Raw genomic sequence first — 27,409 nt, 5'->3', positions numbered from 1 at the left:
TATATATATATACACACACACATACATACATATATGTATTAGTATCACACTTATTGAAGTGACATTAAAGGATAATTCCCCCAATGCTAGCGGAAGGACTTACCTTAAAATGATGCCTCTTGATCCAATCATCTTCTTCTTTCCAGTAGTTTCCAGCAGTTTCTCCAGCGCTGGTGCCGGTCTCTGATCCAGCGCAGGCTGCCGTGCCTCACGGTGTCTGTGGGCGTGCACGTTGCCGGGCTGCCTGCATCGACTTACACTGTGTCTCTCCTCTTCTCCCGGCCGAAGATCTCTACTGCGCATGCACCCACCCCATGATCCTTTGCGGCCACCCGAGTATCTTCAGAGCTGCAGACTGGAGCACGCGGCGGAGACACAGATTAGTTTTAACCTTTTTAGTAGCTTTTTTTTTGCTAGCAGTAGATACATGCAAAAAACCACAAGGGTTTAATTACACTTTGATGTTTGAAGATATTAGCACACATGGTGAGCGCTTTAAGGATGCACATGAAAAAACAAAAAAGTGTACCGTCATGGATTTACCTTTCCACTTCCTCAGTATATCATATCTGAATACAACTGAAGTGGGGGAAAAAAGCATGAGATGAATGCACCGAAACGAAAATTTCAAAACCAAAATGAAAACAAATGTCAGGCTGAAACCGAAAGTTTTTTTCCTAACTTTTAATTTTCTTTTAAATATTTTATTTTTTTAATAAAAACGTTTCAATTTTTTATATTTTATTTATTTATTTTTATTAAATGTTTTACTTGATTGTTGGGGGCTTTGGTGAAATATTAGGTGTCTAAACAGACCCTGATATTTCCCTTTTAAAATAGAAAAAGAGATTGGGAACACAGCCCTCAATCTCTTATTCTGCAGACCCTGTAATAAATGAACAGGAATCCTCTATACTGAGTGTTCATGTTCATTCATAATTTGGAGATAGTATGTTTACTGTGTCCACAATCATGAATGAGCAGGAAGTGATGTAGATCACTTCCCATTCATTTATAGTTGAGGACACAGTAAACATACTCTGTCCTTGTACCCGCTCTCCATCCTGGATCGGCTGTGACAGGAAGCTGAGGGAGCGGTGCAGGGTGGAGATCTCGATCCGACAGCTGACTCCTCCCCCGCACCACTAGCCGGCCTCCAGTGACAGCTTTCTCCGCCCCCACTTTCCTGATCTGTCACAGGAGGCTGAGCGTTGCGGGAAGAGACACTGGCCGCTCACAGCGCTCTCCTCCCGCACCACTAGCATTTTGCCAATAGTGCCATTTTTGGCCGATATGTTTCGGCGGCCGAAATATTGGTGCATCCCTACTTCTCATCCGAGTTCTTATTTAGATGGGCAACATGCTGTATCATATTTGCTGCACCATGGAGCGAAGCATTGTGCCCACTGCAATGCATACAGAACTGTCTGGCCTCAATGCTAATATTGTAGAGGGTGAGGACAGATAAACTGCATGATTTTACTGTCCATCAGCTGCCCGTCTAAACAAGGCCTTATCCTTGGGTTTTACATAGGTGCACTCCTCACTACAGCTTCATAACACACCTCATGCTCCAACAGATTTAGATTGCTGACCGTCAGATGTTCCAAAAGTCGTGTTGCACTGAAGGCCATCCATTCGTTGACAATCCCTTCCTCACTGAGCCGATGTAGAGAGCACAGTTCTACCACTAAATAAGTAAAAAGAAAAGTTAAAGTCAGGTGCTGTAATAGTCAGTTTGTTTGATACATACCATTTCACTGTTTTAATCATTACAGATTATCCAACAGTGTAATCTCCTTAACTTCTAAGCTTCATAATAACAACATAAGAGCTAGATAGCAGCATGGCAGACAATGTGAATAAGCTGGACACCAAGCAACCTGCTAAATGCACGATATGTAAATACACCATATATGTGAACTGTTTTACCCACCAAGCTGTAATTCTGCTCACCCACCGCCCTCCTGTGTGGTGACAACTTCTTTCTGGTAAAGCTTTAAACTTTCCACAATTAAATGTCCTTCTGCAGCCTTTACATTGAGCAATGATTCCACATCATTACACTGCTGATTCATTGCTCAGTGGGGTTGCAAGTGACATAGAAAGAATTAAACTGAACCAAGAAACATTAAAGTCATCTTTCAGGCAATGACCAAAAGGGAGTGTAACGAAGAAAAATAATTAAATAAAAGAAGTTTATTAAAACCACATTGAAAACACAATAAAAAAGGTGAGCAAAGCCGACATCATTTGATACACTTCATCTGACTTCTTCAAGGACTGCCCAGCAATGCTCAAGATCTTCCCCATAACATCCTGTACTATGAAGTACCTTTCCATGTATTATCCTAATGCATACAGTCCTTTTGTTTTAAAGTTAAAAAGATAAAACTAAGTTGTAGGAATTTAAGGAGTATTGGATATGGAAGATATTAATACATTTCAATAAGATATTATTTTTGAGGGGTTTTTTTTTTTACACTCTCTTGACAGTGCAGCTGAGGATCTCGTGTGGTTGGATGCCGAGGAACAAGGTTTGTTGACCGGAGCCCATCGCAGCAACTACGTGTTTGGTAAAGAAAATGCACAGTGCGATAATACATATAACATACAGTATGTGCATAGAAATATATGCATTATGTGTTAAGTACCTCACCCCTTAAGTGTACTGGTGGAGGAAGAGAGGTTTGAGAAGGCACAGCCGATTGTGAGACTACTTGCTGAAGACCAGCGACGTGCAGGGGCTCGGTGCGAATCCAAGCCCACATGAACCAGTGAATGACAGCCTACCCACAATCAGTTGCGGTTTCCCCACCCTGCAGCTACGTCTCACGGGGCGGGGAAAGCTTATGTGCAACTGACTGGGCCAAGCCAGGGGGTGTTGTCAGTCACAGTTTTGCGTGGGTTTGGCTGTACTGGGTTTTGCACTAACCCCCTGCACTAGCGAAGCCAGAGACCTGCTATCAGTTAGCCGCCCAAGGAGCAGTGAAGAAGAGAGAAATGCAGAGTTATCAACACGGTTAAAGGATTCTGTTATTCCTTCCTCATCTGCCATGAACCATCCTACATATACTTTTTGTAGCTTCATAATTTTGACAGCAATACCTACATTTATCTGGGACTTCATTATCCTCAAAATCGACTCCAAAGACCATAAGCTCCTCCTGTATACTCTTCACAGACACAGGCATGATGCCACACTATTAAACCCAGATGAGATGTTGGTTCTCGTGTCCAGGATTACGCCTATATGCCAAAACCAAGAGAAGTGCAACTGTCAGTGGACAAATGGATGTGTCAAACAGCAGACTTCAAGGGTCGGTCTGCAAATCGTCAGAGAAACAACCTTACTTAAAAAAAAAAAAATAATAAAAATTTGTTATAATATAATATATAAATAAATAAGCACACATCGGCCACTTTATTAGGTACACCTGTTCAATTGCTTGGTAACACAAATTGCTAATCAGCCAATCACATGGCAGCAACTCAATGCATTTGGGCTTTGGGCATCTAGACGTGGTGAAGACGACTTGCTGAAGTTAAACCGGGCATCAGAATGGGGAAGAAAGGTGATTTAAGTGACTTTGAACGTAGCATGGTTGTTGGTGCCAGATGGGCTGGTCTGAGTATTTCAGCAACTGCTGATCTACTGGGATTTTCATACACAACCACCTCTCGGGTTTACAGAGAATGGTCCAAAAAAAGAGAAAATATCCAGGGAGCGGAAGTTGTGTGGACGAAAATGCCTTGTTGATGTCAGATGAGAATGGGCTGACTGGTTCGAGATGATAGAAAGGCAACAGTAACTCAAATAACCACTCGTTACAACCAAAGTATGCAGACTACCATCTCTGAAAGCACAACACGTCGAACCTTGAATCAGATGGGCTACAACAGCAGAAGACCACACCGGGTGCCACTCCTGTCAGCTAGGAACAGGAAACAGAGGCTACAATTCTCACCAAAAGGACAATAGAAGATTGGAAAAACGTTGCCTGGTCTGATGAGTCTCGATTTCAACTGCGACATTCAGATGGTCGGGTCAGAATTTGGCGTAAACAACATGAAAAGCATGGATCCCTCCTGACTTGTATCAATGGTTCAGGCTGGTGGTGGTGTAATGGTGTGGGGGACATGTTCTTGGCAAACTTTGGGCCCGTAATGCTATCATGTCAACATGGACCATAATCTCTGAGGAATATTTCAGACACTTTGTTGAATCTATGGCACGAAGAATTAAGGCAGTTCTGAAGGCAAAAGGGGTCCAACCCGGTACTAGCAAGGTGTACCTAATAAAGTGACTGGTGTGTGTGTGTGTATTTGTGTGCGCATCATCAGCTAAAGCAGAAGTTATGGATATACTGGGATTGCAGAGGAGCATTGCACCCGGGCGCCTGAAGGTAGCAGCATCTTTTGTGTGCCACAGCCATATTTCAGGTTGATCTGAATGGATAAAGCTCCAGAGTCCAATGAGACCTGAGCAGGTATGTGCACCGTGAACTAACAACTCCTGATCTGCACATTAGTTCTACGCTAGTACCTCAGAAATAATTAAAGGAGAACTCCAGGAAGTATCAACAGAAAGCCTGGCAGAGGTACATGCTCTTAGTGAGCATTGCTGGTGTGAAAGGCCACTTACTACAGGATACTGGCCTTAAGACTAAGCACCCGCTCTTTCATGTGTAATCAATGTAACTGGGTTTTGGTTTAACCGCTTGCTGACCAGGTGTTTACACCCCCTTCCTGTCCAGGCCATTTTTCAGTATTCAGCGCTGTGGTACTTTGACTGACATTTATTCAATCATGCAACGCTGTACTGAAAATAATTTTATACCATTTTTTGGGGACTCATAGAGCTATCTTTTGGTGGTATTTAATCACCACTGGGGTTTCTTTTACTATATTTAGGAACATTTACTGAAATGTATTTATTTTTTTTATGTTTTTTCCCCCCATTATGTTAGGAAACAATTATTACCCAATTTTTTGATAAAATATATTGTTGCTGATATTGTTGTGGGGGGGGGGGGGATTCTTTTTTTATGTGTAACTTTAAATGTTTTTTTGGGAAAATTTCATTATTTTTTTTTCACTTCACTTTATTGCTATAACATAGGGGGCTAAGAACCCCCCCTATGTGATAGCAAAGAGGATGTGACAGGTCCTCTTTATGGAGACATCAGAGGTCTCCAAGACCCCTAATGTCACCTAGGGACCCCCAGAGAAGCTGATGAAGCAGAGATCTGCTTCATCAGCTTCTCTCCAGCATCTGAAGCTGGAGAGTGACAGCAGAATGCAGAAGTGATGTAATATACATCACTTCCGCATTCTGACAGCGGAGAGGGGACCGGAGGGAGATCGTGTACTGATCTCCCTCTGATCCACTGTCACAGAGCCGCTATGCTGGTCCCAGGCTCGCACCAGGCACAGCGGAGCCCAGGACCAGCGTGACAGCAGGAGGGGGGCCGTGAAGGGAGGGGGGCCAGACGGATCAGCACCCCATACAATCAATCCGCCAGCTCCATAGCCGGCAGATCGCTTGTATGTAAACAGGCATTGCTGCCTTGCTCCTCCTTCCTCCAAGCTAGTAGATGATGGGGAGAGCTGCTGGAAACAGCACTGTCCCTTGTGATCTTGTACTGGACAGAAGTTCAGGGGAGCTGTACTGAGAGAGTTGGAGCTGTTCAGAAATATGACTGTAAATGCTTGGGCAAAAATGTAAAGGAATACTTTGCTGGCAATGTATACACGTTTGAGTGTTTAATAATACTTTAAATCTCTGCTGTCCTTGCCAAGATGCCAGTGCAGCATTACAGTCAAATGACTGCTTCTGATCCTCGTGCATTTTCTGAATTACACAGGTCAAGGTAATAATAGTCTATGGGGCTGGATGAGTCAAATACAGGCATGTGCAGAGACTGGGAGCTGTCAGCTGGACGTACAGCTGATCTCAGTTTTCAGAGAGAAGACATCACACATACCACCCACAGTCCTTTCCGACACTTCCTGGAGCTCTCCTTTAAAACCAAGTGATCAGCATGAGTGCCAAGCAACTAGCATTTTCAGGATAGATCAGAAATGGCAGCCTTCCAGTTTACCAGGGGGAGGGGGATTAATGAAAAACCATTTAGCTAACCAGTGCTGAGACATCCCATCACACAATACATGCAGCCCTACATGTGAACAGGCGCTGAGCAACAAACCTCTGGCTAAGGCCGAGCTGCTTCGGAACTCCAGACCGATATCCTCTGTAGAGTCTATAGGAAGGATAGCCGCCAGCTGCGCACATACATTACACAATACGACAATCAGCGCTGCTCGGTGCCGGGAATGGAATTTCCCGCGCTCTATAGGATGGCGCGGTCCACAGCTACGAACTGTGTCCCCACATCCAGCCAATCACAGAGCTGGAAACAGAGAACCGTAGACAGCTGTCTGGTACGGAGTGATGACGTAGCTGCAGAAGTCACGTGATGCGAGCTTCTCTGGGAGGAATTGCTGTGGTAGCGCTTGTCAGTGAACACAGATGGGGAGAGGCGGGAGATAGCGGATTGTATACAACTTTACCTGAGTGCCAATGGTTTCACACACAGAGAGTGTGACTGTCCTCGGCCTGTGTATAGTACAAGTTGGTATCTCACTAGAGTTTGAGGGCTGCCGGGCAGCTGTTCCTCAGGTAGTTTGTCTGTTGTCAGTGGGAATAAAGAAAACGCCCCAATATCGGTGGGGACGGTGAATGCCAGATGCAAAAATGCTTTGGCGTCAGAGGAGCAGGAAGACAGCCCAGCATTGGAGGGATGGAAGAATGGCACAGTATTGGAGGGACAGGAAAAGCAACCTGGCGTCCAAAGAAAGGAAATTGTACCCTCCTCATTAGGAGAAAAAGTGCCCTAGCCGTACCCCGCTGACCATCAGTCCCCGTTCACACCGAGGCGTTTTGTTACTTGCAGCTAAGCGCGTCAAAACGCTGAAGACCAGTGTTCAGTTCCTTACTCAATCGCTGAGTTCCCAGATAGCAAGGATAACTTGCTACAAACTTGTGGCAGGGTGAAATTGTAATTTTTGTTAACTTGCTGCACTTATTCCTGGCAAGTTGTAGACTTGCAGCACAAGTTCTAGTTGACACTTTTTGAATTTGTAGCAAATTTGCTTGGCAAGTCTACCGCAAGAGTCCTGCCGGTCTTAGCAAGAGCTCTGCAAGCTCGCTGGTCTGGAGACTTGCAATGCAGACTTGCTGTAATTGTGCAACAAAATTGTGAAGCTTGGCAAGTCTGCAATAGTTTAGCAAGTCATTTTCAAACTTGTAGCTCAATTGCTTGCTATCTGGGTAGTTGTTGTGCAGGGCTTCAGTTCGCTGCAGCAGCTTCACTGAACACTTCGGCTGCACAGTTCTAAACAAACTGGAGGAGGATTCAGTGCTAAACTCTGCCATTAGTGCAATTTCTACTGTACAGGGGGGAAACGAGAACCAAGGCATATTTGATGTGACTGGGAATAAAATGCATGTTTCATTATTTGAGGAAGAGATAGAAATGAATATATTCATAGGGCTGCAACAATTAGGTCACCAGCCCACCATTGCAATAAAAGTATTTTGCACAAACTCGTTATTCAGACACAGTTTTTTGTTCACACACGTCCCCCAAAACATTGTGATTGGATTCCATCGGGGCTACTCAGGGCCAGCCTTTAGGGTGTTCTAGCAAGCCAGCTTGCACTGTCTGTGAGGTGTTTTTGGAGCAGGACATGGCTAAGTGTACGGGACATACAGTATGTATACAGACGGTGATCTGGACTTTCTGTTCTATTGAAGAGGAGTTTTCTGTGCATTTGTTTTGTTTGCTGAAGCAAAGCTTTTTCTGTTGGAAAATTTTTGAGAGAAATATAGACTTTTATTTTACTAACACGGCTGGCTATCGGTCATGACTGCTCTGAATATTACAGTATATACATATACACACATACTAGATTTTATTTACTACATTGTTTAAGTCCTTAGTGACCCTAATTTACTGTAATTAACTCTCTCCTTCCCCTTAGCTATTTTTTTAATTATGCAGACTATGCAGACTGAAAAAATGGAAAAAGTTTTCCTTAAACCACTTGAAGACCAGGGTGTTTACACCCCCTTCCTGTCCAGGCCATTTTTCATTATTCAGCACTGCGGTACTTTGACATTTATTACGTCATACAACGCTGTACTGAAATGAATATCATACCATTTTTTGGAGACAGATAGAGCTTTCCTTTTGGTGGTATTTAATCACCACTGGAGTTTTTTATTTTTTACTATATAATGAAAAAAGTACCGTAAATTTTGAAAAATATACTGTTTTCCCTACGTCATGTTAAAAAACATTTATTCTTATCCATATTTTTGGTAAAACATAAAAGACCAGGTCACGTCGGGACTATAGACACCAAACATGTCAAGCTTTAAAATTGCTTATGCCTGCGAAATCGCAATAAAATACCATACCCAAAATTGGTCATAGGCGACGCTTTAAAAGCTTTTACCGCTCATCAATTTAGTGTTATCAGTGATTGAGGGCCCTAAAATTATTGCCCTCATGTTCACAGTGATATGCAACATGTGCGGCGTAATGGGCGCAATAGTCCTTTTCGCACATTTGTGCACCCGACGCATGTTTGCGCGTGTGTATGTGGGACTGGGGACTTTAAATAAATTTGTGTGTTTGTTTTTTTTGGAACTTTTTAGTTTTTTTACTTTGTTTTGTTCTACTTAACTTTATTATCATCACATAGGGAACTAAGACTCCCCCTATGTGATAGCAAAGAGGATATGACAGGTCCTCCTTATGGAGACATCAGGGGCCCTAATGTCACCTAGGGACCCCCAAAGAAGCTGATGAAGCAGAGATCTGCTTCACCAGCTTCTCTCAATCTTCTGTAGCCGGAGAGTGACAGCAGAATTCCGAAGTGATGTAATATACATCACTTCCGCATTCTAAATCAGAGAGGAGTTCGGAGGGAGATTGTGCACTGATCTCCTGTCACAAAGTTGCAGTGCTGGTCCAGGCCTGCCCTGGCAGAGCAGAGCTCAGGACCAGGGGGGCGCACTGATCGGCACCTCACACAAGCATTCCGTCGGCTCTATAGCCGGCGGATCGCTTGTATGTAAGCAGGCATCGCTGCCTTTTTTTGAATTTTGACAGCTTCCTGCAGGCGAGTGGGCAGGGCTAACAGGCCTGTTACATCCAAGAAGCTGCCGGCCGTTTAATTACAACGGCCGGCAAACAGTTAAAGTGGACTTTTACCCCCTTTCACTGAATATCAAATCAGTGTGCAGCTCTGCATGCTGATTTAAAATCATATTGCATCCTGGGAAGGTTACATCAGCAGAATATTGCTGGGACATCTCATCTGTAATCTCAGGAGATCTTGGGGAGGCATTTTCCTCCCTTGAGATGTTTTAAGACCAAACTCCAAATATAATTCATAGTCACAAGATCTCAATGTTATGATACACATACAGGTACTACTTTAATGTTTTAGCTGCAAGCATCCTCAATTGGAGGACTGTACTCCCACCAGTTTTTTTATAGCGCAAAAGATTTTAGTCTTTATTAGGTTTTTATTGATTTCTGTGACCGCATTAGTCAGCTTCCCATAATTTCCAAACCTCCCCAGAAGAGATGGAGCAACAAAAACATGGTAGTCAGGAAGGCAGAAGAAGTCAATGCTAGCCAGTTGCATGTACATTCACGTTTGCACGGGCAGTCAAATTTACGTGAGCATGCTAATTCATGCAGACACATGGGCAAGCATGCCTAATTCCAGTCTTGGCTCTAGAGTTAGGGCATTTATAGGTGGTCTTCAGCTGTTACCCTGTGCTTTGAACCTGTTCCTGAAATGTGCATTTCCATTGCAATTCACAACATTTTTAGCCTTTCTGCGTTGGTTCCAAAATTTGTCTGGAGTTCTGCTTTAAATTCTAAACAGGCATCAGACTGTTCGAAATATATAATGATATAAGCTTAGAAGGTCACAAAAAAATTAAGAGACCAGTTAACACTGCACATATAATGCGTAATCGGTATTGTGTTAAAGGTGAACGTTGGTTGAAAAGTGTTAAAATATCTGTACTAAAAGAAGGGATTGTAAAATAAAGTCAGAGTTGTTTGCAACTCCCCATATGTTTTCATATGGAGTCGCAAAAGGTTAAGAGCCCAGTTATCATTGTAATACATAATCGGCATATAGTTAAGGTTGAACTTTGGTAGAAAATGTTAAAACACCCATTTTAATATAATGGATTGTAAAATAAAGTGAGTGTTTGTTGAAATTTTCTACAACCCCAATTCCAGAAAAGTTGGGACGCTGTCTAAAATCGACATAAAAACTAAATGCAATGATTTGCAAATCTCATAAACCCATATTTTACACACAATAGAAAATAGAAAACATATCAAATGCTTAAACTGAGAAAATGTACCAAGTGGTACTAACAAGGAAGAGCTGGAAGAACATTTTTCAACTAATTAGGTTCATTGGCAACAGGTCAGTCACATGATTGGGTATAAAAAGAGCATCTTAAAGAGTCAGTGTCTCGGAAGTAAAGATGTGCAGAGGTTCTGTGAAAAGCTGCATCTAAAATTGTTGAACAATTTTGGAATAATGTTCCTCAATGTAAAAATGCAAAGACTTTAAATATATTGTCATCTACAGTACATAATATCATCAAAAGATTCAGAGGATCTGGAGAAATCCCAGTGCGCCAGGGACAGGGCCGAAACACAATATGGATGCTGTGATCTTCGGGCCCACAGACCACTGCATTAAATACAGGCATGATTTTATGATGGACATCACTGCATGGGCTCAGGAATACTTCCAAAAATGACTGTGAACACAGTTTGCCATGCCATCCAAAAATGCAAGTAAAAGCTCTATCATGCAAAGAAGAAGCCATATCTGAACATGATCCAGAAAGGCCGCTGTCTCCTCTAAGCTAAAGCTCATTTAAAATGGTCTGTTGTAAAGTGGAAAACTATTCTGTGGTCAGACGAATCCAAATATGGCATTTGCTCTGGCAACCATGGGTGCCACATCCTCCGTACTAAAAAGATGAGGCACCTTCCAGCTTGTTATCAGCGCTCAGTTCAAGAGCCTGCATCCTTGATTGCATGGGGGTTCATTGGTTTGTATAGAATGGGCAGTTTGCTTATCTTGAAAGGCACCATCAATGCTATAAGAGATATCCAGGTTTTGGAGCGGCCTATGCTACCTCCCAGACGACATCTTTTTCTGGGAAGGCCTTGCATATTTCATCAGGACAATGCTAAACTGCATCTATGACAACAGAATAGCTCTGTAGTAGAAGAGTTCGGGTGCTTAACTCTCCTTCCTGCAGTCCAGACCTTTCACAAATTGAAAATATTTGGTGCATCTTGAAACGAAAAATACGACAAAGAAGACCAAGGACTGTTGAACAGTTAGAATCCTATATCAGGCAAGAATGGGACAACATTCCTCTCTCAAAACTTCAGCAACTGGTCTCAGTTTCCAGACATTTACAGAGTGTTGTTAAAAGAAGAGGGGATGCTACACCATAGAAATTATGGCCCTGTCCTTTTTTTTGAGACATGTTGCTGCCATCAATTTCCAAAATGACATTATATTTTTCTTAAAATGGTAATGTTCTCAGTTTAAACATTTTATATATTTTCTATTGTGAATAAAATACGGGTTTATGAGATTTGCAAATCATTGCATTCTGTTTTTATGTTGATTTTAAGGCTTGTCTAAACCCAGAGGGCGTGTGCGTTCCAGAGCAGTATCTGGTGGAATGAACCGCGATCGATGAGAAACTTCTCCCCACGTTTTTGGGCAGGAGGGGGCGTGGCGGTGCATTGAATTCAATGGCACCGCTTTCACGCCCCCCTGCCCGCAGTGCGATCGGACGCGTGGCAAAACTTTGCCAGCATTCCGTTCCACTGCAAACACAAAAAAAGAGCAAGCCCTATTTTTTGCGTTTGCAGTGGAACGGAACGCTGCCAAAGTTTTCTGAGTGATCGCGCAGCTACCGCTCTGGAACGCACCCGCTTTCGGCGTGAACAAGGCCTTACACAGCGGGCCAACTTTTTTGGAATTGGGGTTGTATTTAATTTTTGTTCTGGGGTTAGATATAATTTAGGAGGAATAGCTAGGGTTGCAGCATCACCATATGGATAATTTGAGATGGATTTTGGCAAGTTTGTGGTGGAACCTCTAAGATAAGATAAGTAGCTGGTAGCCATTAGCACTGTAGAAATGGTGTATGGTGCTGTGACTAGAAGAGAGTATAATTCCCATAATCTTTGAGATTATGGCAGGTGTCTGAAGGGCAGAGGCGGCTCTAGAGTTTGCGAGGCCTTAGGCGAAACCTAAACATGAGGCCCCGCTCAGGCCTGTGGGGTCTCATACTGGCCGAATGGACGGACCGAGGAAACAGATAAGCTCTCAGCCCTGTCGCTGTCAAACGGAGAGCCTCCGTTTGACAGCGACAGGGCTAAGAGCTTACGACATTACCTGGCTGTGAGGTAATGTGACGGCAGGGCAAATTAGGCGGTCGCGAGGCCCTCGGGAGCGCGAGGCCTAAGGCGATCGCCTAATTTGCCTAATTAAAGAGCCGCCTCTGCTGAAGGGAACCCCAGAGCAGCTTGGAGATAGACATGGGGTCTAAAGATTTATTTAAAGGAGAACTGTGAGGTGAGGGAAAATCAATCAACCTCATAGTTCGAGCTGACGTGTGACAATGAAACTGTCACACGTCGGCTCAATAGATCGGGAAGTGAACGAACGCATATCGAAGTAGCTCACTTCTCGATCATGTCGCTGCAGAGAGCCGTGACTGTCAGTCACGACTCTCTGCAGGGACCCCCCCCCTCCCCGCTCCGATCCTCTAGTGCTGACTTAAGGAACGGGAGGGGTGGGTACAGTTGGCTCTGCCTCTAGATAGGCAGAGCCAGCTGTCACTCACGCAGCTGGGGGGAACTCGGGAACCGTCCCGGCTGCGGCGGTCTCAGTATACCACGAGCTGTAGCTCGCGATATACTGAGCTTTGGGTCACGCTAGTTTATGGGACACTAGTTTATGTCCTCCCGTCACTCTTAACATAACTATGGGGAAAAACACTTACCCCATAGTTCTCTTTTAAGTGGACCCAAAGCAAACATATTAATTTACACATGGTAAATGATTTCCACTTCTTATTGTAGCCACATTTTGATAGCCCCAGTTAGAGTTACTAATAAATGCAAATACACTATTTAAACCATTTTGGCCTTTTCCCTATCTTTGCAACAACCCTGCAAGTTGTCAGTTATGATTTAACCAGATTTAGTATTAACATTTAGAGAGAATGGGAATTAGTATGCCTGTATGTGAGTGGGTGGACCTTATGCACAGTAGTAGATCATCTCCAGAAGCTCTCTTTTTTTTTTTTTTTACAGGCTTTCAAGTCAAATATTGAAGACTACACATAGTAGAGCTGCAGCCTATGATAAAAACTACAAGGATCCTTTATATGTATCATTTTTTGAATTGTTCTGTTCTTGTCTGATGTTAACTCATCATTCAGAAGAGTAGCAATGGGTTTTAATGACCTCCTACAAACCATTGGAGGGTTGGGCCGTTTCCAGGTCCTCAATACTGCTGTGTTGCTCTTTCCTATGATTTTTATGGCCTCACATAACTTCCTTCAGAATTTTACAGCTGCAGTACCTGTACATCGCTGTCGTATTCCAGAGTTGGACAATGCTTCGGTTTCTTTCAATATCAGCCATATTACACCATTTATACCAGTGGATGACAACCTGAAGAGCAAGAGTTGCATAAGGTTCAAGAATGCCGAACTTGGCCTCTGGACTAATGTCACTTCATCAAACAACACTGAATCCTGTAAGGATGGCTGGGTCTATGACAAGAGCATCTTCATCTCCACTATCATCACAGAGGTAATGCATAGAAAATAATGAGGCGGGTTTAATAAAAGATTTGATAATGTTCATTTGATAAAATGCGTGAAGATACACTTTAGTTATGGAATCATGTGAAAAGAAAATCCCTGTTTACGTATTTCTGCACATGAATGAATAATTGAAGTGAATATTCACTGGTGGCTGATTTGCTAAAGGTCTTGGATGCAAATAAGTTTTAAGAAGGATTACATACACACACACACACACACACACACACACCTTGTACAGGACACCAGGAATGGGTCCTGGATGGACTGTATATCCCTCCCTTGTTTAGGTGGTGGTCCAGTTAAAGTCACCTTGTATTCAGAGCCTCCATCCCTGACTACAGCCAGATCTGGTAATGAAAGGGTTAAACCACCAGCCAGAGGGTGTGTTAAAAAGGAACAGGAAGCCATTCAGTCTGGCTGTGTGGAGTGTTTGGAACAGGACACATGGCTATGTGTGTTAAGCTGTGGAATACAGTCTGCCGAGACACTGCTGGGGCACCTGCGTCCATACTGGAACCCTCTGTGCTCAGGCTGGGACTCTAACCCTGAGGCTGGGACTCTAACCCTGAGGTGGGACTTAGTATACAGGCGCTGAGCCGAAGTCTTGTGTTTGCTGAATATAAGCCATTTACTTTGACTGTTTGTGGAAATAAATAAAAGTTTATTGTCTGATACGGCTGGCTACGGGTCATATCCGCCCTGAATATTACAACTGGTGGAGGTAGCGGGCACCGAGCCGGAAAAGCAGTCGTTTGGACTGCTTAAAAAGACTGTGCATGCTTTGGTATGTCGTGGGTTAAAACTGCACAAGCTCTAAAATGCACAGGAGCAATGGAGGAGCTTGTTAAACAGTTAACCCTGGTTAATATACAAGCCCAGACCCGCTATGAGGAAACTCAGGCTCGCCAGGAACAGACTTTGGCCCTTCTGGTGCAATCCCAACAGTCCCACACGGTACAGCTGGGAGCTCAGCAGGAGTCCATGAAAACCCAGGTGGCACTGTTGCAGGAAGCTGTACTGCAACTAGCTCAAGGACGAGAGCAGTTGGCTGCTGCCCCTAGCAACCCAGTAACAGTGCGGGCCAGCCATTTCTTGCAAAAACTGACCCCCCATGATGATGTGGAAGCTTTCTTGACCACCTTCGAACGCACAGCAGAGAGAGAAGGGTGGCCCCAAGATCAGTGGGCTGGCCTCATTGCCCCATTCCTGTCCGGGGAGCCACAAAAGGCCTATTTTGATTTGCCAGCCACAGATGCGAAGGACTATGCCAAGCTGAAGGGGTAGATTTTGGCACGCCTTGGGGTAACTGTTGTTGTTCGGGCGCACCGAATGCACTGCTGGAGATATCGCGCCGGCCAGTCACCACGGGCCCAGATGCATGACCTGCTGCAACTGGCCACAAAATGGCTACAGTCAGATAAGTTAACTGCACCTCAGGTTGTAGAACGAGTCGTCATGGACCGTTACCTGAGGGCTCTGCCATCACCTGGGGGCTGAAAAGACAGAGGCACGGGTAACAGATCGGTTTTACTGGCCAGGCATAACTGCTGAGGTAAGGAGATATTGTGCTTCCTGTCCCACCTGTCAGCTAACTGCCCCAGTATCCCATTTCAGGAATCCCTTGGTGCCCCTACCTATTATTGAGGTACCATTTGAGCGTGTGGCAATGGATATAGTGGGGCCCTTGGTAAAATCGGCCCGCGGCCACCAGTATATCCTTGTCATACTTGATTACGCCACAAGGTACCCAGAGGCGGTCCCTCTGAGAAAGGCCACCTCAAAAGGAATTGCTCGGGAGCTGTTTAATGTATTCTCAAGAACAGGGTTTCCTAAGGACCTGTTGACGGACCAGGGCACCCCATTTATGTCAAAGATGATGGCGGACTTATGCAAATTGTTTCAAATTAGACAATTGCGTACTTCCGTCTATCACCCACAAACGGATGGCCTGGTCGAGAGGTTTAATAAAACACTGAAATCCATGCTCAGGAGGGTGGTGCAAGAGGATGGCAAAGACTGGGACTGCTTACTCCCAGCGTTGATGTTTGCCATTCGAGAGGTACCTCAAGCATCCACGGGATTTTCCCCATTTGAGTTGGTATATGGGCGAAGACCTCGGGGGTTGCTTGACCTAGTCAAAGAAACCTGGGAAAGTGAGCCGTTGCCACACAAAACGGTAGTTGAGTACATCACACAAATGCGAGAGAGGATCACCAAGGTAATGCCTTTGGTGAAAGAACATTTGCAGAAGGCACAAGAAGCTAAGAGCAGGGTGTATAACCGGTCTGCTAAGGTCAGACAGTTCCAGATTGGGGACCGGGTGGCTGTCCTTATACCCATGGTAGAAAGTAAATTTCTGGCCAAATGGCAGGGTCCCTTTGAGGTGGTGGAAAAGGTTGGTGAGGTAAATTATAAAGTACATCAACCAGGGAAGAGGAAGCCTTATCAGATCTACCATGTAAACCTGTTAAAACATTGGCAAGGCAGGGAGCAGGTAGTTGCGGTAGCCGAGGTTACATCAGGGCCCCCTGCAGGAAAGAAACTAGTGTCTGTTGGGGCCACCCTGTCAAAACATGAGACTCAGCAGGTGAAGGAATTTTTGCAGAGCAAGAGAGACGTTTTTTCAGAGTTGCCAGGCCTTACACATGTAATTCAACATGATATCGTGACAGAGCTGCAAACAAAGGTGAGAGTAAGACCATACCGCATTCCTGAGGCCCACCGGAAAGCTGTGTCTGAGGAAGTTCAGAGAATGCTAGAACTCGATGTCATTGAGGAATCGCAGAGTGAATGGTCAAGCCCGATTGTGCTGGTACCTAAGCCCAATGGAACTCTGCGATTCTGTAATGATTTCAGAAAACTCAATGATGTATCGAAGTTTGACGCATATCCGATGCCCCGGGTAGACGAGCTGATAGAAAGGTTGGGACCAGCCCGGTATATTACTACCTTAGATCTCACTAAAGGGTACTGGCAGATACCTTTGACTAAGGGGGCTAAGGAGAAAACTGCATTTTCCACACCGGAAGGTCACTTCCAATATAAGAGAATGCCGTTCGGATTACATTCTGCTCCGGCCACATTTCAAAGGGCGATGGATAGGACACTCCGCCCTCATCAAAGATACACCTCTGTCTATCTAGATGACATAGTCATTTTTAGTACAGACTGGGAGTCGCATCTTAGACTCCCTGAGACGAACAGGATTTACGGTAAACCCTGAGAAATGTGCCATCGGGATGGAGGAGGCCATGGGGTACATTGTGGGTAGAGGTTTGGAGAAACCCCAAATGAACAAGGTAAAAGCCATCCAGGCTTGGCCCCGCCCCGTAACTAAGAAACAGGTCTGAGCCTTCCTGGGCATAGTCGGTTATTACCGACAGTTCATTCCCAACTTTGCCTCTATTACTGTTCCGCTGGCTGACTTGACAAAAGGTAGGAAGTCGGTCATGGTTCAGTGGCATGAAAAAGCTGAGACAGCTTTTCTGAAAATGAAAGCGGCCTTGTGCCGAGATCCTGTGTTGGTTGCGCCGGATTTTTCTCAGTAGGAAGTTAACAGCTGCAGAGAAGAACCATGCAGTGGTAGAGAGAGAATGTTTGGCCATAAAGTGGGCTCTAGATTCTCTGCGATACTTTCTCCTTGGTAGGAAATTCTGCCTGGTGTCGGACCACGCTTCACTGACTTGGATGGGACAGAATAAAAACACGAATGCTAGGGTGACCAGATGGTTCTTAGCCCTACAGGAATATAAATTTGTGGTAGAACATAGACCCGGTAGATATCACCAAAACGCAGACTCCAGGTCCATTGCAGGGTGTCCCACATTGCCTCAGACACCTACGCGTCGAGGCAGAGGGGGTGGGGGGGGTGTACAGGACACCAGGAATGGGTCCTGGATGGACGGTATATCCCTCCCTTGTTTAGGTGGTGGTCACGTGCACTGTGTGAAAAATCAGGGGTCTAAACAGATCTCTGATATTTCCCTTTTAAAATAGAAAAAGAGATTGAGGACACAGAGTCCTCAATCTCTTTTACAGCAGCCCTTGCTATGAATGAACATGTAGCCTCTATACTGAGTGCTCCTGTCTATTCATAAACTGTGGAAATAGTATGAGTTACTATGTCCACAATCATGAATGAACAGGAAGTGATGTAGAGCACTTCCTGTGCATTCATAACTGGGGACACAGTAAGCATACTATGCCCTCAGTTATTTTCAAACACTCAGCGATTAGTCCTGATCTCTGAGCGCTTTTAACCCACTCTCCATCCTCACTCCTCTGCTCTCCATCCTGACTCTCTGTCACAGGAGGCTGAGCGGAGGGGTGTGGGAGGAGAGCTCGACCTCTTGTGACAGCTGACTCCTCTCCGCTCAGCATCCTGAGCTGTCTCCTCTCCACACTGCCCAGCTCGGCCTCCTGAAAGCTTCTCTCCACCCTGCAGGATGCCGGTCTGTTTCCCCTTAGAATAAATGTATTTGTTAATTAAATTATTTGTTTACATCTGGCTGCCGGCCCTGACAAGGACACATGGCCACAATTCGAGGTTGGAGGAAAGAAGTTTAATCAAAAATTGCGCAGGGGGGTTCTTTAATGGTTAGAGCAGCAGAAATGTGGAGCTCCCTTCCCCAGGTAGCAGTATCAGCTGGGGATGTTGACAGCTTCAGAAAACTTCTAGATGTCTTCCTCAATGGGCACAATATACATGGGTATGCATAGCCTTAAAAGACCCAAACTGACACAATCACACAAAGATACACACTTGGTGCACTGTGCAATCATGCAAGATGAATCTACTTGTATAGTTAAAACAATGGAGAGGCATTTGTTCAATCTGTGTAATGGTCGAATGCTACCATTAGCAATAAATTGCAAGCCATTTTAGAAGTGATAATAGTTTCTCGTATATGATTAAATTGTGGGATTGTGCTATCACAAAAGATTGATCACTCAGTCACTCCATTTAAAATCTGTGCAGCAGCAGCCTAATTCTCTTCGATTAAGCTGTGATGGGTAAAACGTGTTAGAGGAGTGGTACCTAGACAATAATTGCAGCATGAACTTGTATTGATCTGAAGAAATTTTCACTGAATGATGGTAGCAGAGATGCAACTGTTTGTTGTATTCCAAAGTTGGACAATGCTTCGGTTTCAAGTGTCACTGGAGCTCAAATGAGTTCATATGGTCAGCACCTGGCATTCCCGAAGTTCTGGGAATCTGGACTGAGAGTTTTAGAGTGGTGAAATAACATTTACCCTGCTAACTATAATAGGTGACTGTTATTAAAATAGGTGGAAGAGTGGGCCCAAATGCTTATTCTATTGGTGTTTCTCAACCAACACAAGTTAAGTGATGTGAATAGGAGTGATTTGGCTAACGAGTAGGCAGCTTCTGCAATCCAAAGGATCTTTACAGTATCCTTGGCTTGACAGCAAACACAAAAGATCTTGTAATTGAAGCACCACCTCAGTTAAAATAGTCCAGATACAACTTTATTCCATTAGGGTTAGGGGGACATTCAAATTGAGTAGCCAATGCGTTTCAGGGGTCCAAAACAACCCCCCCTTCATCACTACTTGTTCTATTGTGAAATGTTGTGTTGTGATTGGTGTACGTCAAGCTTGTTGGTACCACAATTTGAAAAGTGCTTTTCTTCTGCTTTAAAAGCAAATGAAGCCTAAAAACGTCTGAAAAACACACAACATGGTGCAAAAACACTTCAAAATCACCTGAAAATGCTCACGCTCAAGATGTGGAATAAGGCTTCTCAGGCGTGAGTCTCAGGCGTCACTCCCAGTCTTAAGGGGGAGTTTGAGACTCTTGCATCACAGCCAGTGAAAACAACAAAAAGTATTAATAACGCTATTATCTCATAGCATCCTAGTGATAGTAGTGGCAAAGTAAATACTGCACTTGAGTACCCTGGTAATAGCCAGAACAGGTCTGTTGGTAGGCCAGCAAGTATGTCCTGAGTTTAAGATCACTGTATACAGTCTAGCAGGGAAGCATGCATATGGAAAACTTGGTAGTCTCTATTAGGCTCCAACTGGAGCTATACTTGCGGTTTGTAGGAGGGGTGGTATCGCAGCCTCAGGGTGTGGGTCCGTTTAAGAGGTCTGGTACTTGCAGCAGGGTTCAGAGGTCCTGTCGGGGTTCAAGAGGCAATAAGGGGATGGAGGACCAGAACTATGAGACACGGCTACTAAATTTAAATATGTTCACGCTGGAAGTAAGGAGATTAAGGGGGGATATGATTTTCATGTACAAGATGTTCAATGGTGATAGCAACATTAGCAACAAACTCTTTAAGATTAATTCCGTAACAAAGACTAGAGGCCACCACCTAAAATTGGTAGGAAAAAAATTCCAACACAAGGGGCGAAGAGGGTTCTTCTCATTTCGAGTGGTTAGGGTCTGGAACTCGCTGCCACAAGCAGTGATTTCAGCAAATAGTGTGGAATCATTCAAGAAGCTTTTGGACGATTTCCTGAGAGACCATAAAGTACAGGGGTACAGGTTTTCTTAAGAATGAGATGACTCAGGGACCTATACACACACACACACACACACGCACACAATAGGTTGGACTTGATGGACTTATGTCTTTATTCAACCTCAAATACTATGTAACTATGTAACATAAACGTGCCAGAAAAATAATGTTACAAAAGTGAATTTTTATCTCTTTTCTTGCAGTGGGATTTGGTCTGTGACCTGCGTAAAATGAGGCAGGTAGCTCAGTCAATATATATGGCGGGAGTGTTGGTTGGAGCCTTCATACTTGGAAATTTATCGGACAGGTAATGGCAAAAGAACAGCAAATCACTCCTATCTATACAAAAAGAACATCAAAGGCTCACTTTCGTAATAGTTTCTTGTTTGCTTTTATATATATACTGTATATATGGCAGATTTTTCATCCTGTTGCAAAATAACATGCAAGTAATGATCAATGAGTGAAAGTAACAATAACAGCATGAAAACTCACTAGCTGATCCCCTCTGTTTGCCATTCCCTGGCATTTAGAATATGATAGTACAAGACATTTACAGATAAACAGTTTTAGGGTACATTTCCAATTTATGGATTTCTTCATACATTTGTTTCTCACAAGATTATGCAACTTTCACCCAGGAATTCATACATTTTCCAATTTGAAAAATGTGTGAATCTTAAGTGAACATTGTGTGCAAATGTTTATAATTTATGTATGTTGGATATAACGACTGTACATAGTGAAGGTGGCAGTAAAGTAGATTTCACTTAATATATATTATCATAAATCAAAAATAAAACATTAAGGATCCATTCACGCTATTACGGCGCAGTAGCACACACGCACTATTCCTTGTGTTAAAGTATTAGGGAGCCCATCCATTTAAATGGGGTACCTAATGCACCAAAAGAGTGCACCAGCAAAATGCATCGGGCTGTCATTCAAAATGCAAATAACGTTGCACTAAAGTATTGAGACACTAAGTGGTGTATTTTTATATATGACTTTAAACAAGATTTACACAACTTTCACTTAAGATTCACATATTTTTCAAATTAAATTTCATTAGGAAAATGTGTAAATCCTGGGTGAAAGTTGTGTGACTCTTGTATGAAAAAAGGTGTTGCATACCTTAGCGTCACAGCTTTAGCGCTGCACTTTTTTTTTATAGAACTAAAACTATGATCAGTTTTATATGTTTTTTGAATGTTTAGTTTATGATCTATAGAAATATAAATGATTTATATACGTTGTAGATTATAACTCATCTACATAGGGATGAGTAAACCAAGCAATGATCAGTGAACTGAAGGGAGATCCCCACACATAGTGCTAACCTGTATTAAAGTCTAATGGAGCAAATCTTGTATTATTTATGGCATTTTCAAGGCTAATGTACAAGCTTGTTGTTAACAAAAGGACATGGGTAGGTGGGCACTGCTCAGGAGACATTTACCTATGAAAACTAAAAACACAAAGCGCACAGCTCACCCCTATCATGCGTCCTTGCAATCCACACTCGGTGCACGGATTACTCCCTTCTGGAGTGATAGGCTCAAAAACTGTAGAACCAGGAAGTGATAAGTAACACAGAAACGCGTTAGAGATTGTTCTTTGTATAAATGCATGTGGAATAAAGTTTGAATTTCTTTGGAAGATCATTGTGTGCTGGTTCTACAGTTTTTACTAGGGTTGCACAGATACCAAGTACAGTACTCGGTACAAGTACGAGTACATGTACCGATACTTCTGAGCTCCAGGACTAGACTAGAGAAAAATTCAAAAATTAGGAGGCAGCTGTCATTTGTAAGGAGCACACGGAGCTCCTGCGATTTGTACATCTCTGTTTTAATGTATGATTTTATTTTTATAAATATAAATAAAGGGATGCACAGATACCAGTTTTGCGAGTACGAGTACTGGTACTTGCCGAGTACTTACAAGTACGAGTACTGATACATTTTTGTTTATTGTCATGTGACAGTTTTTCTAAAACAATACAGACTAATGATTTCAGGACAGTGGTGGAGCGCCAGAGCCAGGTCCCAGCTGCAACCGCTGTAACCCTGGTAGTTCTCATGAAAAAGCCAAGTATCTGCACTGGTACTCGAAAAGTATCTGTGCATCCCTAGTTTTTACATTTTCCAATGCATAGAAATGTTAAAATGCGGGGAGAGGGTCTTAAATGTGGTTTAAAGGGCAACATTGAAAATACACAAATCCAATAAATAACATGCTTGGGCGATGCCTTAAAGCTGCATGTGAAGTTATGGAGCAATACGACTTAACCCTTGAAAAAGTGACAAAGAAAAGTTGACATGGGACAAATGCTACCTGACCCCCCCCCCCACCACCTTACCATGCAAGGCACCTTTCAAGGTACCTTGTCTCAAAATTGAGGCAACAAGGGCCTCATCCTCACATGGTGCCCCTATTAATTGGGCCATATTGGAATCTAGAGGCCCTGATATCAGGCTAGGTCATTCCCCCCCAAATTGAACTGTTAATAAACACACATACTATGACAAAGTCCTTTATTAAAGAAATAATGTCCCACAATGTAAATCCAATGTCAACCATGTCGTCTAGTGATGTAGACGCCCGAGGCACAACCATTGTTAAATGAGAGATCACTAGCCGGCTGCTGTTTGTAAATAGGAAACTCATAGTTTTTATCTGTTTTTTTTTTTGTATTTGAATGCACTGGCAATGCCCCACAACGCACTTAAATAGTTCTTCAGTTTTTGGCAACACAATGCAGCACAGCACGGGGAGTACATTACCTTGTGGTGTTCTGCAATGCAGGTGCTTTGTGTAATTCGGAATGCATGTGTGTTGCTGCAACTCAATAGTGTAAAACCAGCGTTAATAGTTTGTTTGTTTGTTTTTTTGCAACCTATGCTAGTCTTCTATGCCTGCTCTTGTAGAGCAACCACCTGTGTCAGTTTAAATGTACTATATACAACTTGAGAAGCATACTGCTGTAGTAGATAATGAAGAGGTAATAACATTGGATAACAAATTTATATTTGTATTCACTTTTATTTATCTGAAAGCAGGGAATAGACAGACAAAATCATAACTCTTACTGATCGGAATATTTTATAAATGACAATTTACACTCTTCTTTGTCTGTATTAGGTTTGGCAGAAAAACTATTCTGACTGGCTCTTATCTCATGATGGCAGTATCTGGCACATGTGTGGCTTTCCTCCCCAACTTTGTCACTTATTGCACTTTTCGATGTCTATGTGGGATTGCTTTCTCTGGAATTACTCTGAACACCATCTCACTTTGTAAGTAATTAGCTAAAGTACAGTATATAAAAAGATCAATAAAAAAAAAAAAACCTTAACAGTGTTACTTTCAGACAATAAATTGCAAATTAATACCAGTATTATTCTTATTTTATTGTATTTATTATGTCCTATACTTTATTTCCAGTGAACTGTGTTAAGCACCTAAAGTTATGTGTCCAGGTTAGATTTTTTTTTTTTTTAACATAGATAGATAAATGTGAAATAAAAAATAATCTAACCTGGACGACCTATGCACACATAACCCTCTTATATGCCCATCTCAATGCCTTTTCTCTCAGTTTATGGCAACAAGTGGCTATAAGAGTCTTACCTGTTGGTATATGGACCCATCCAGGGTGGCTCACCTATCTTCATCATCTAAAAAGTGCTTTAGGGCAGTGGTTCTCAACCTATGTAACCTCAGGACCCACATTTGTCCTTAGTCACTAAGTCATGACCCAAGTCGCACCGCACTGGAACGCATGGCATTGCGATACCATGGGTTTTGGTGTGGGCGATCGAACTGTGGGTGGGGGGTGCGTTTGGGGTGCCAATAGCAAGTTTGCATGGTACAGCGCGTTAATCACACGGGACTCTGCTTGTGTGAACAGGTCCTTAAAAACACTGACATACATACACAATCTCACACACTCACAGACATTCTCACACACACACATACACACACAAAATATTTTCTTTTTTTAATATCCACCCAGTCTCCCTATCTTACGAGTGGATCCTCAGCCCGGGGTTCAGTGTGGTCTGCTGTGCTGTGATAAAGCTACATCAATACATGCATTGCTGGTACAGCTCCCTTGTGTGCCCTGTAGAGGTTCTGGGAGCCAGAATGTGACCTCACTCCGGTCCAGGCACCTCTACAGGACTTGTTAGGGAACTGTAAGCAATGCAAGTATGAATGGAGCTCCTTGCAGCCATACCCCCATCCCATCCTACCTCAAGCTGACACTTGGCAACGTGCAGCATATTCTGAATGGCTGCTCGGTGCAAGAACTGACACTGCTGTGCTAGAGGGAGGCTGAGGAGCCTTTCACCTAGAAAAGTGGAAGGTATGCTGCAACCCACTGAACACAGGGTTGCGACCCACTTTTTGGCCACGACCCACCAGTTGAGAAAAAAGGCTTTAGGGGATGCAGTGAGGTTGGCCATGTAGAACACATCTGGTGGATATGCCCCTTTGTCACTATCTCAATGCCTTTTCCTCTCCCGCAGTTCACACCTACATCAACAAGTGGTTACTAGATTTCCTAGCCACTAAAACCAGAGTATTGGTCTTAAATATGGCTCAACATATCTAAGAGTTCTAATATTACTTTCCAGGAGGCAGTTTATAAGGCTCTTACCCATTGGTATCTTACCCCCATACAGGGTGGTTCACCTACCTTCATCTAACAAGTGCTTTAGGGCCTAGGTTCTCAACTGGTGGGTCGTGACCCAAAAGTGGGTCGCGACCCTGTGTTCAGTGGGTCGCCGTGTGCCTTCCACTTTTCTAGGTGAGAGTCTCTTAGCCTCCTCCTAGTGCAGCACTGTCAGTTCTCACGCAGAGCAGCCATTCAGAATATGCTGCCTGGCGTCGAGTGTCAGCTTGAGGTGGGCTGGAGCTATGGCCACGAGGGAGCTCCATCCATAAGTGCATTGCTTAGAGCTCCCTCACGTGCCCTGTAGAGGTGCCTGGACCGGAGTGACGTCACATTCTGGCTCCAGGGAACCTCTACAGGGCGCGCACAGAGGTTGTACCAACTATGCATGTATGGATGGAGCTCCATTACAGCACAGCAGCCCAGCACTGGACCCCCAGCTGATGATCCACTCCAGTTCTTGTAATGGCACCCCAAACGCACCTCCCGCCCACAGTTCAATCGCCCGCACCGGAATGCACGATACCGCAGTGCCGTGTGTTCCGTTGCAATGCAACTTGGGTCACCACTTAATGACCAAGGACAAATGCCGGTCCTGAGGTTACACAGGTTGAGAACCACTGCTTTAGGGGATGCAGTAAGGTTGGCAGGTTGGCATTCTACAACACATCTGGTGGACATGCCCCTTTGTTACTACCTTCTGGTCCAAAGTGTTTGACTATTGCATACTTTACGTAACATTTGGATACAGCACAGCTCATGGATTTCCCTTCTACATGACCAAACTCAGGGCACACATAAACAACAACATAAACTGGTGACATTCATCTGCTTGTTAGCAAAACAAACCATAACTGTAGCTTGGGAAGTGCATACTATTCCCATTCATAAGGTGAAGACTTGTCTCCATGGCTTTATGATCAATGAAAAACTTTCTAGCATCTTAAATGACTCTCATGAAAATTTACCTTGAAAAATAATAGCATTCTGGGATTTATTATGTAGATATCCCAGGGGGCCGGGGGAGCAGGGCCTCATCATTCTTGCCTAGGTGAAAATGGTGGTGGGGGCCCGCGGGTTGAATGAGAGAAATCTATGCATGTTTGGCTAGCACAGACACTTCCACAGCAATTCTAATCTTGTCATATGAGGCAACTAGAATTCAGATAATCAAACTAGATTTAAAACCAGTTTTTTTTTAAAATGACTTTTTGAAGTTCTGTATTACACAACAACAGGGTGTTTTATGTATTTGCTTGTTTTTAAATATCTTTCAGGTCTAGAATGGACTCCACCCAAAGGGCGGAATGTAATTGGCACACTGTTTGCCTACAGTTTTACCTGTGGACAGCTTCTGCTACCAGGATTTGCTTATGGGATTCGAGAATGGCGCTGGCTTCAGTTCACTATTTCTTCGCCATATTATGTCTTCTTCCTGACTTCATGGTAAGAGGTATTAATATCTAACTCAATTAATCTTTTGGAAAAATAAAATATCTCCTACAATTTGAAATACTAATTATAATTCTTTGTAGCAGAAATGTTGAACGCAAAGTAAAGGGTCTATTTATCAATCTTCCACGCATCATATGACAGTTCGCAGTAATGCAGTTCTTGCGGCATTCCCAACACTAGATGGAGGCAAGGCCTATGCTCCTTGCTTCCATCTAGTGGCCGGAATTCCATGCAAAGACCCCTAGAACTCAACCTTTCAAAAACTGAGCTGATCTTTCCTCCCCCCGTGCACCTTTCCCCAACTTTTTCCTTGAGATTGTTAACACAACTATTCAAACCTCCCCCCATGCCAAGGTCCTAGGTGTCATCCAGTGGCGGAACTACCGCCGGTGCAGGCGGTGTGGGCGCCCGGGGCCTCAGGCTCTCGGGGGGCCCAGCAAGTTGCCGGCCGCCGGATCGTTATCCAGCGCGCGGCGGGCCCCTGGTCTCTCCGCCCGGAGTGTCGGATCATCCGTTCATCCGACACTCCCGGCCAGTGTTGTAGCGAGGGGGGGCCGGGGGGGACCGCTGACCTGCGGCATCAGACGCGGCTCTGTATTCGGCCGCTCCTCTAGTGGTTCCTCTGCAGGCCCCTGCGGTCTGTCCTCTACAATGCCTGTTTAGAAGGCTGCGTCTGCCTGATCCAGCTAGTATGCGATTCGGGCTGGCTGGATCAGGAAGAAGCTGCCCTCTAAACAGGCACTGTAGAGGACAGACCGCAGGGGCCTGCAGAGGACCCACTAGAGGTCACCTGATTACAGAGCCG

At 43.9% G+C, this 27,409-nt stretch overlaps 2 protein-coding genes across 3 annotated transcripts in view; one reads left to right on the top strand and one right to left on the bottom strand.

Moving 5' to 3' along the window:
- The window catches only part of POLA2 (DNA polymerase alpha 2, accessory subunit), a 41,148-nt gene extending 37,903 nt beyond the window's left edge, over positions 1-3,245 (bottom strand). Inside the window, exons 1-2 of one of the 2 annotated variants that reach the window (XM_018554301.1) lie at positions 3,113-3,245; positions 1,566-1,690 (exon numbers count right to left, since the gene is read on the bottom strand). In XM_018554301.1, the coding sequence (XP_018409803.1) occupies positions 1,566-1,690; positions 3,113-3,194 (207 nt within the window). In that variant the 5' untranslated portion in view covers positions 3,195-3,245. The remainder of the gene's footprint in view (positions 1-1,565; positions 1,691-3,112) is intronic. The other variant, XM_018554302.1, reaches the window with a different exon arrangement.
- Positions 3,246-13,565: 10,320 nt separating this feature from the next.
- Positions 13,566-27,409, top strand: part of LOC108785275 (solute carrier family 22 member 20-like) — a 33,559-nt gene continuing 19,715 nt past the window's right edge. Inside the window, exons 1-4 of the mRNA XM_018554325.1 lie at positions 13,566-13,964; positions 20,675-20,778; positions 23,616-23,770; positions 26,427-26,595. Coding sequence (XP_018409827.1) covers positions 13,599-13,964; positions 20,675-20,778; positions 23,616-23,770; positions 26,427-26,595 — 794 coding nt within the window. The 5' untranslated portion in view covers positions 13,566-13,598. The remainder of the gene's footprint in view (positions 13,965-20,674; positions 20,779-23,615; positions 23,771-26,426; positions 26,596-27,409) is intronic.

Source organism: Nanorana parkeri, unplaced genomic scaffold (assembly GCF_000935625.1).
Source record: "Nanorana parkeri isolate BGI_ZX_2015 unplaced genomic scaffold, ASM93562v1 scaffold153, whole genome shotgun sequence".
NCBI classification, from domain to species: domain Eukaryota; kingdom Metazoa; phylum Chordata; class Amphibia; order Anura; family Dicroglossidae; genus Nanorana; species Nanorana parkeri.
This window is presented reverse-complemented; position numbering and strand designations above follow the sequence as displayed.